This window comes from Penaeus japonicus, unplaced genomic scaffold, assembly GCF_977035675.1.
Source record: "Penaeus japonicus unplaced genomic scaffold, GWHDUDI00000001_assembly GWHDUDI00000022, whole genome shotgun sequence".
Classification (NCBI taxonomy): Eukaryota; Metazoa; Arthropoda; class Malacostraca; order Decapoda; family Penaeidae; genus Penaeus; species Penaeus japonicus.
In genome coordinates this window covers 26,774,642-26,784,641 of record NW_028234424.1, presented here as the reverse complement: position 1 = coordinate 26,784,641, position 10,000 = coordinate 26,774,642, and the positions used below count along the sequence as shown (strand labels likewise).

Here is a 10,000-nt window from a genome sequence, read left to right as displayed (position 1 = left end):
TATAAAAGCATGTTCCCTCTCATGGAGCAGGCTGTTCATAGCATTACTGCACCTCAACACACAACAGAGACAGGACACACGAGCATAGTATACACTTGGCCCAGAAATTTTAGCTAGTTCTCAGTGTTGAATTTAATTTATTAATAGCCCAATTTCAACTGCTGCCTCACTGCCATTGTCTCTACATTACAGTACATGAACAGTACAAAATTAGGATGCAGTAGAAATAATGGTGGCTGGATATGACCATGTTTAAGTTTTTACATTTAGTAAGAAGAAATAGGATCTTACTGGGAAGATCAATTCATTTGGTACTGAACATTTACAGCATAAAACAGTAATAGTAAAACTACAGAGATAATATAATTTTCCCTTACAGAAAATGACTTCAACAATGAAATACCTGTTTAAGTCATGGAAGGGGAAAGTGGAAGATTTTATGAAAAGTACAAAAAATCAGTGATAATCCAGATTTTTATACTTGGCATCATAAGAGCTGTTATTGCACATGCACATCTAAATCAAACCATGCCACAATCAGGAAAAGAAAAATGTCTTGTCCCACCACATACGACCACATATGAAGGGATACTAAAGTCTCACATTCCCTGTTTTACCTGAGATAATTTCAAAGGTAAATGTTTACTTTGTACCACAAATTGTTTGCCATGGGACCCAAAGCACCCAAAAGGATGACACAAGTGGAGAGTTTGTGTAAAAACAATTAACAAGATGTCATGCAAAAAGCATCACAGATGCTTTGCTGGATATGTGTGACAAGATAAAAAGACTATCAAAGTATAGTACATGGTCAATACAAAAGTTGAATCCAAGACATGTTGGTACAAAACTAATGATAAACAAATCAATGACAGAAGATGATGAGGTGGTATAATGGGAAGAATAAAATCTGAAATGACAAGTATGCCAGTCTTTTGTGTGTGGTTTATTGTCTGTGTGAATGTTCTGTATCAATCCATTCCCTTCATAAATAATTTTGTAAAGCAGAATATATTATATATTGTAATACCTCCCCATGATGATGTGGTTTTGTATTAAAGAAATGGAAGATAATTGTCTATTCTGTTGAATGAAAAACAAAGGAAATATATTACCATGAATACTTTCAAAATACATCCACGGAAAAAAACAATAAGCAAACCATTGTCAATAATCCACAAAAAAAAAAAAAAAATCAACTTTGTTTAAGAATTTGTCTTTTCGGTAATGTTTATAGAATAAAATTCCCCCAAGATACCCTTATACACCAAAAATACTATGTGTAATAATAAAGTAGATATGACTGGTTTTCTTTTATGTCAGACACCTTGGATATCAAAAATTGCCCAGGGTAGATTTGACGGCCATTAAGCTTAAAATCATTAAAATCTCTTAAGTAAATATAGAAATTTGTGCTCTTACAGGTTATTAGTATTCAAATAAAATCATGCATGTGCATTATTGGCAGATCTATAAATATCTCAAAAAATCAAACATCAAACACAAAACTTTTAAGCATGCAGAACTACATATTCTGTACTACAACTACTGATCATATTAAAAGTTGCAGTACAAGATTTACAACACAAAATATATATATAATCTGAATATCATACAAATAATCCAAAAAAGAGCATCATTGTCAAAGTAAGAAAAACAGATGTTTTAAGGCACAATAAAATTATCATCATCTTCATCATAGTTAAAATATAATGTCTCTTTATGCACATCCTTTAAACATCTGCTTGTCACAAAAACACCACTAATCTATAGATCCCCACCAGAAGCTCTCAGAAGAGCATTGCGGGCAAATCTCTTCCCGACTGTTTCTGTGTGGAAGCCCAGTTTGATTAAGGCAGAGTGGTCCAACATTTTGCGTCCGTCAAAGATGAATGCCGGTCGCTTCATTGAATGTAACATCTTTTTGTAGTCAAAATTCTGGAAAGGAAGAAAACATGCATCAGAATTTAAGCTTTCATTTTTCAACATGCGTTATCCAAATAGCTCTGACTGGTTAATCAGATACAACTGTGGTAAGCTATGACTGGTAGCTGAGGGATACTCAATTTAAAATTTGCAGTTCACATCTAGCTATCAGTGATATTAGTTGCTACTGGTTAGTACAGAACTCTCATCCTAAGTGTTCTCTGCCTTTGATTGGCAACTGATAAAAATGATAATGGAAAGAGCATGTCAGAAATACAGCAATTATTGTACTGCTCCATTTTACCTGCTGTTCAACATATTTGCTCTCTGTGATAGAGTAGTTATAGTGTTTATCAAAGTATTTTGATCATATATTTGTTACTAAACCCACTGATGCCATGAGTATGATTTTGTTTATTTTCATCTACTTAGTTTCTTCTTTAAACACATAGATGACTCCATAAAGGCTTAGTCACTAAGAATTCAATTATTAGGTCTACTTCACCCATTTACCCCCTTTCTTTGAATTTCCAGGAAAAAAGTTATTTCTACTACTACTATTATCCTTATCAGCATTGAACCGCTTCTCATATGGCATCTATACCAAATAAACCCATGACTGACACCCCTGTTGACAAACCTTGCATGAAGATGACAAAGGCTGTCACCTTGGACCCATTTGAGGGCTTTGATGACAAAAGGGAAAAGATGGGCAGGGCTCTGTGTTCGGTCCAGAAAAAAACCACCCAAGTACCTCGGGCTGAACCCTCCAAACCAACCCCAGGCTCTAACAAATCTCTGGCGCCGGTCCAGACGAGAAGTCAAACAAAAAATGGAAGCCAGACAGGACCCTCCAACCCTACTGGCCCCACAGTCAAAACTCCAAAACTCCGGCGTCAGTTCGGAGAACAGGCAACAAACGGCCTCGGCCGGCTTCGGACTCGGAGGGCGAATCTGCAGCCCCAAGTCGGTTCCCCCAGTTTAGGATTCCCCCTAAACCGGAAGGATTCGACAATGCCTACCAGATGGTATGGGCTCTGGAAACCCAGAAACAGTGCTGTCTGATGATTAGAATTGCCAGAGACAATGGTATGACAATTGTTCCAAAGGACCAAGCCACCCTCACCTTCCTCCAGGAGACTGACATGTTTTGGAGGGCGGGGCGGAGCCTGTCGGCTGAAGAGAGGAAAGAGAGGATGTGCTTCTTTGGCTTTCTCTTCTTCCCCCTCTGATGTATGTCCTCGATCCATCGCTTGTTCATCCAGGGTGGTGGGAGCTTCTCTCTCGAAAAAGAACCACCCCACCCAAAGCAAGTTCACTTTGGAGGGAGCTCCAGTTACGTCCTTGGACCTTGGCAATTGGGGCTCTTACAGACTCAGGACATACATCCCAGACCCGCTCCGATGCTTCACGTGCCAGAAGTACGGACACCACAAGGCCACTTGCTCTGCAAAGCCGAAATGTGGTATCTGTAGTCAGGCACACAGAACAGAGGTGTGCCTCAAAGCACACAAAGATGGCAAGCAAGACATCACTGCCAAGTGCCCAAACTGCCATAAAAAACACCACGCCTGGAGCCTCGGATGTTCTGTTAGAAAGGAAGAAGCTCTTCAGCGGCAAGAGATCGTTGCAAAACGACCAGACTTCGTTCCCGCCCCTCTAGGCACTTATGTCTGGGGGCAGAACAAAGGGGTAGGGGCTCCCCCCCTCCTAAGAGGAAGGATGCACCACCCAAAGCAAAACCAGCACTGGACGCCTCCAACACAAAAGAGTTTCCGGCACTGGTGGATGTTCCAAGATGGAAACAGACCCGGAAGGGGTCTGGGAACACCTCAAAGGCTACCCCAAGAGCGGAGAGACCGACTCTGTTCACAGAGAAAGACTTGACGCTCCTGCTGAAGACAGTCATTACAGCAGTTGCAACGGCATTGGGGAGGACCAGTGAGGAGATGGAAAAGGCAATCGAGGTAGCCATGACAGCGATGACTCAGACCGTCGCTGCCCTGAGGGAAAAGGACATGAGGCCCAAGGCCACAACTCCCACTCCAACTCAGGGCGAGACTCCTTCCCCCACAAACCCCCAGGGCGAGACCTGTCTCCCCGACAAACCTGCGGTCAAGACCACATTGGCAGAGCCTGCGCCCAAACCCCAAAGGGTGAGGAAGCCACGGCCACCCAAAAGGAAGGCCAAGGCGACCAGGAATACTCCACTTCCCAGGAGACCCAGCCCTTCCAATAACTCGACCTGTCTTGACGACAGTGATGAGTCAAGTGAGGAAATCACACTCAGTGTGGAACTCACCAAGGAGTTGTCAGACTCCAAAATGTCTGACAATACCCACACTGGGATGTCAGACACAGAGACCGAATACCTTGACGTCAATGACATAGTGAACGCAGACAAGCACTATGGCCACTAACCTAAGCATATTGCAGTGGAACATCAACAGCCCTTCTCCACGCGATCGTACGATCTCGGAACACTGATGTTGTCATGCTCCAAGAGACTCTAACAGGGGAATCTGTACGCTTCTCGGGATATCATCCCTTTGTGCTACTGAGTACGCAAGATACCAGAGGCCTGATTACCCTTGTGAACTCGACTATCCCCTGCTCCCTGATTGCCAATCCTGGGCAGTGTGGAGAAGGTGTCAAATCCCTTGCTGTTGAGATCCATTTGGCCGGGGGTCCTCTCAAGCTGTACAATGTATACAGCAGGCCAAACTGTAGAGGCTTAGATATCAGTGAAGCCTGTGCTGCTGCTACACATGAGCCGATTCTCATAGGGGGGGGGGGGATTTTAATGCCCACCACCCCATCCTGGCTCCCACTCAGGGACGTGATGTGGCAGGCTGCCATATAGCCGAGGTGCTAGAGTCATGCCCAGAGATTGCTCTTCAAAACAGACAGGAGCCTACGATGGAAGGTGGAAATAGCCAACTGGAAAGCCTTCCAGAAGGCTCTGGCCAAGTGTCTCAGAACCAGTGACTTCCCACTTAATGATAATGTGGATATACTTGAGGCCAGACTAGTAAATGCCATAGACGAGGCAGCCTCAGAAACCATCCCCAAAACTCGTCCGTGGTCTGGGTGTTTCAAGGACGCCTGGTACTACAATGATGAGATTAAGGAGGTCAACCATAGAATCCATATGTGCAGAAGACACTCACAGACAGAGAACTCCCGAGAACCACACTCTTCTGAGAGAGGCTCTCAGGGATGCTCAGGAAACTGCTAAGAGGTTAAAGCAGGAAAAGTGGCTGGAGTGGTGTGATTCCTTTGGCCACCAAACCTCCCTTCCAGAGCTGTAGAACCATATCAGATGGGCCACGAATCGTTCAGCCCCCAAAAAGACCCACCATAACCCGCAGTCGGAGGCGGAGAGACTGGCACTCAAGTTCTCTGCTAGAACAAGTAGCATCGGTCTACCAGCAGAGCTGAGGGCATGCCAAGAAGAGCTGCTCCCAGGCAGGCATGCCCTCATCAGAGAAATGGTGGTCGAGCCTGATGTTACAGATGTCATGTTCTCTCTGAGGGAATTACGGTGGACATACAAGACCAGTTCCCGGTCAGCCCCGGGTTGCAATGGGATCTCCCACCCCATCATTTCCCACCTAGGACATGAAGGCGAGCTTGCACTTTTGCATCTTATCAACAAGTCCTGGGAAACTTCCTCGCCGCCACAGTGCTGGAAGAGGGCTGATATAATTCCCGTCCCAAAACCAAAGGAGCCGGGACGGTACTGCCCCATCTCCCTGCTCAGCTGTCTGGGAAAGACAGCATTGAAAATGGTACTGAATCGACTCCAATGGAAGCTGGAACCTCCACATGAACACCTACACAGGTTTACAAGGGGCAAGAGCACTACCCACAGCATGGCCACCTTACTGAGCCCTGTCAGCAACAGCAGCGCTGTCATTGTCTTCCTTGACCTGGAGAAGGCTTTTGAACTGGCAAACCCGCTCGCCATTCAGGAGATCCTGATCCGCATGGGAATCAAAGGCAGACTGCTTGCCTGGATTGGCGATTATTTTCGGAACAGAACTGCCAGAGTGAAGTTCCAAGGTCACCTTTCCAGGCATTTGCCTCTGGAGAATGGCACCCCTCAAGGAGGGGTCCTTAGCCCGGCTCTGTTCAACATCATGTTAAACATTCTCAACATTCCAATCCCAGCGGGGTGCAAGATCATATCATATGCAGATAATCTAGCAATTATCTCCACTGGGAGAAGAAATGTGAATCCAGTCAGAAAGGCCCAGTGTTGTCTGGACCTAATATCTGAGGAATGCTGCAGAGTCAGGCTTAAGATCTCAGCAGCCAAATCAAAGGCAATGGCGCTGAAACATGATGTCTACCAATACTTGGGGGTATGGATCGATAAGAACCTCACCTTCCGCTCTGAGATCAAACATCTCTTAGACCAGACCAAGGCAAGGCTCTCTGTCATGAGAGCTCTGTCGGGGCGGCGCTTAGGGGCTGGGCACCGTGTACTAAGATCTTTCTATATTCACGCTGTCCATCCCATTGTGGACTACGCCTCCATCGCCCTGATCACAGTCAAGCCTGGACTCAGGAAAAGGCTCAACATCATACAAAACGAAGCCGCCAGGATTATTCTGGGTGCCCCTAGGTGGGCTAAGGTTACTAACCTCCTCTTGGAGGCCAAACTCTTTCCCCTGGACACCCAGATTGATCAGATGGCGGCCCAGTTCCTTGCCAATATCCTACAGTCCCCACTGGACTTGCAGCTATGACAGAGAGTGCAGCGTTGGCTTGCACAGAACCAAGACCTCTTTGCTAACAACACCTGGCTGTCTCACACAACCAGTGCTGAAACCCTTTGAGCTCAAAGAGACACTACTGATTAAGGGCATGGACCTCCTCCACCCTGGCTATGTCACAGTCCCGCCGTGGGCACGATCCTTGATAGAGTTTTCTGTCATGAGTCTATCAAGAAGAAAGACACAGTACTCACCGCCTCTTTTGAAGGCTGAGGCGGAGAGGAACATTACAGCAATAATGCCGCTGAATAGTAAAACCTACTTCACGGATGTTTCTGTAGACCCCATCACCCGCACTGCAGGCACCTGTTTTGCAGAAAGGGGCATAGAGAAAGCTATACGGGTATCTGACAATGCCTCCTCGCTCCAGGCAGAGGCAGTAGCTATTATGGGAGCCCTAGCCTATGCAGCCCAGAAGGACGGGCATGTTGTCATACACACAGATTCTAGGGCCGCCATTGACAGCCTGCAACAAAGCAAGCCCCTTGATAACGTTTACCTGGTAACCACGATTCTCACCATTGCTCAGAGAATCCTGGACCAGGGAAGACGCATCATCATCAACTGGATCCCAAGCCATGTTGGTATTGAAGGAAACGACGTAGCTGACAGGTTAGCGGAGGAAGGCAGGAAGAAACCCTTGAGTGATCTTGTAGTGCATCCTAGCTGGGAACTGCTAAGGTGTAAAACAATGGTTGCAGGGCAGGTCGGTGCCCTGCAGCAACATAGAGAAGAAGTGAGAACCTCCCTTTCGGCCAGCTGGTACTCAGACGCCACAGGCTATGAGTCGCTGATAATCTCTCCTAGAATATCAAAGTGTGCTAAAGTCAGTGTGCACAGACTGAGAATAGGCTACCCTTGTGCGTGGCAAATCATTCCCACTATTAAGCAAGATGAGCAACGCTGTGAGCATTGTGGCGCGCCGGACGCCAAATTAGAGCACTACCTGATGGAATGCGAGCACACTCGCTTCCTCAGGCAGGGCCCAGAGACGACAGACCCCGGGCTGGTTAGACAGCTATGCCTGTCACTTGCCCCCTGGCAACTGGAGCGCCTACAGGCAATCCGACCGCCACGGTAAGAGTTCAGTTATGATGATCAGATGAGTCAGTACTTATAGCTAATAGAGACCGGGCTACCCCATCGGGCGAAGCGACATCTTCGCAAATCTCTCTGAACTGAGCTGAATTGAATTCAGCGATGATAATCAGATAAGATTAGATAAGATGAGTCATCACTCATAGCTGACAGAAGCCTTGTGCATATAGCCCGGGCAAAGCGACGTCTTCGCAAATCTGTCTGAACTGAACTGAACTGAACTTATCAGCATTATTATTATCATCAATATCATAACTATTACTATAACATTTATAACAATAATAATATCAATAAGATTAACTGCTTGTGGAGCCATCTGCATGTAAAAAAATAATGAAATACAACCACAGTGGGAATTGCATGTATACAGGCACTCTCTGCATCATTGGTATTAAGAATGGTGGCTTTTATTCAATATGTTTGTAGTGGAGTGCAATGAGCTCTATTTCCTGAAAAAAAAATAATACCATCATGATTACTGCTGATGGAAGTAATCATAAACAATCATTTTTGTGAATTGCATGGTAGCTTTAAGTGCTTTGAGTGTGTGTGTCTGTGCGTGTGTGTGCAACACATGTGGCTATAAAAGAGATGCACATTTTTAGAAATAAATCTAAGCAAAAAATATGTATCCTTCAGTATCAGACAATCAAAACATGTAAATGGGATTAGTTGGCTTAATTTTAAAAGAACTAGTATCATTTATAATGACTGTAATAAATGCACTTTCAACAAACCTTAAATTCATCCCAGTCAGTTAGAACAACAATAGCATGGGCATCTTTGGCAGCTTCATACGGATCTGAGTAGATGTTGAACAGTTTCTGAACACGTTCTGGATCATCTGTTACATTTGAGCTTGTTAAGTCATGCTCAATTTGTTTTGGCTCAACCTGGAAAAATAGTTTTTCAAATAAGTACTGCAAGGACATAAATAACAGACACAGACATGTACATTCGTATAAGAAAATATACACTCACAGGAACTAAACAGAAGTGCACTCTATGATAAGGTCATCCTTTAAGTTTACCTTAGGATCATAAATGTTAAGTTTGGCCCCTTCTTCTAGTAGGTGAGAGCAGACATAGATGGCTGGACTCTCTCTTGTGTCTCCTGTGTTTTTCTTGAAGGCAAACCCAAAGACAGCCAGGGTTTTGTCTGTCACTGTGTTAAAGAGGCATTCTACAATTCTCTTGGCAAATCTGTAAGGCAAGCATAAATATCATGTAACATTATCTTATATCACTTTCAAAAATGATATATCAAAGCATATTAAATTATGTACCACCTAAAACTATATCATGTTATATATACATCTATCAATCCCTTTGTATACTTTTCAGTGTGTGTGTGGGGGTGGTATGTGCAAGTGCAAGAGCAAGTGCAAGTGCATGTATGTGTGCATGTATGTGTGCATGTATGTGTGCATGTATGTGTGATTGTAGGTGTGCATGTATGTGTGCATGTATGTGTGCATGTATGTGTGCATGTAAGTGTGTACATATGTGTACACATATGTGTGCATGTATGTGTGCATGTATGTGTGAATGTGTGTGCATATACATGTGTGTGCTTATGTGCATGTGAATGTGCCTGTAAGTGCTTGGGAGTCTGCATTTGATTGTGTCAGTGAGTGTGTCAGTGAGTATGCTTGTACATGTGCCTATGCACACATATGTTAATCTTATGTATGTAATTTTCATTCAATAAAATATCCATGCAACTTACCTTGTTCTTTGATATTCATTCATGTCTGTGACTTGCTGCCAGTACATAGCCACTTCTGGCAGGTTAAGGCACTCAGCAATATAAACAAGATTCAGCAAGTCCTTCTGGAAACAGCTACCTCCGAACCCTGGTTGCAAAATAAGAAGTCAACTTTAGAGATTAACAACAAAAACTTATAATAACATTTTCGCCAATGAATAAAACATGATGCTATCAGATAACCAAGAAAAATACAGCATAAACAATCCTGATAAATGAAGTCACCTGTGTATCCATATAGCATATCTCTATTTATCCATACAATATATACCTAAAGCAATGGACACATATATCAGAAAGGAAGAAGAACTAACCAACAGATGCCTGAAGAAAGTTTGGTCCAATTCGAGAATCCAGACCAACAGCTGCAGCTACCTGGGATACATCAGCACCAGTTGCTTCACACACAGCTGAGATGGCATTGATG

General features: G+C 44.1%; 1 protein-coding gene across 2 annotated transcripts in view; it reads right to left on the bottom strand.

Moving 5' to 3' along the window:
• Positions 1-10,000, bottom strand: part of sgl (UDP-glucose 6-dehydrogenase sgl) — a 38,889-nt gene that overhangs the window by 11,725 nt on the left and 17,164 nt on the right. For both annotated transcript variants that reach the window (XM_086549691.1, XM_043005930.2), the window contains exons 6-10: positions 9,888-10,000; positions 9,535-9,661; positions 8,837-9,008; positions 8,543-8,698; positions 1,782-1,938 (exon numbers count right to left, since the gene is read on the bottom strand). The exon at positions 9,888-10,000 is cut by the window's right edge and continues 35 nt beyond it. In XM_086549691.1, coding sequence (XP_086405817.1) covers positions 1,782-1,938; positions 8,543-8,698; positions 8,837-9,008; positions 9,535-9,661; positions 9,888-10,000 — 725 coding nt within the window. The remainder of the gene's footprint in view (positions 1-1,781; positions 1,939-8,542; positions 8,699-8,836; positions 9,009-9,534; positions 9,662-9,887) is intronic.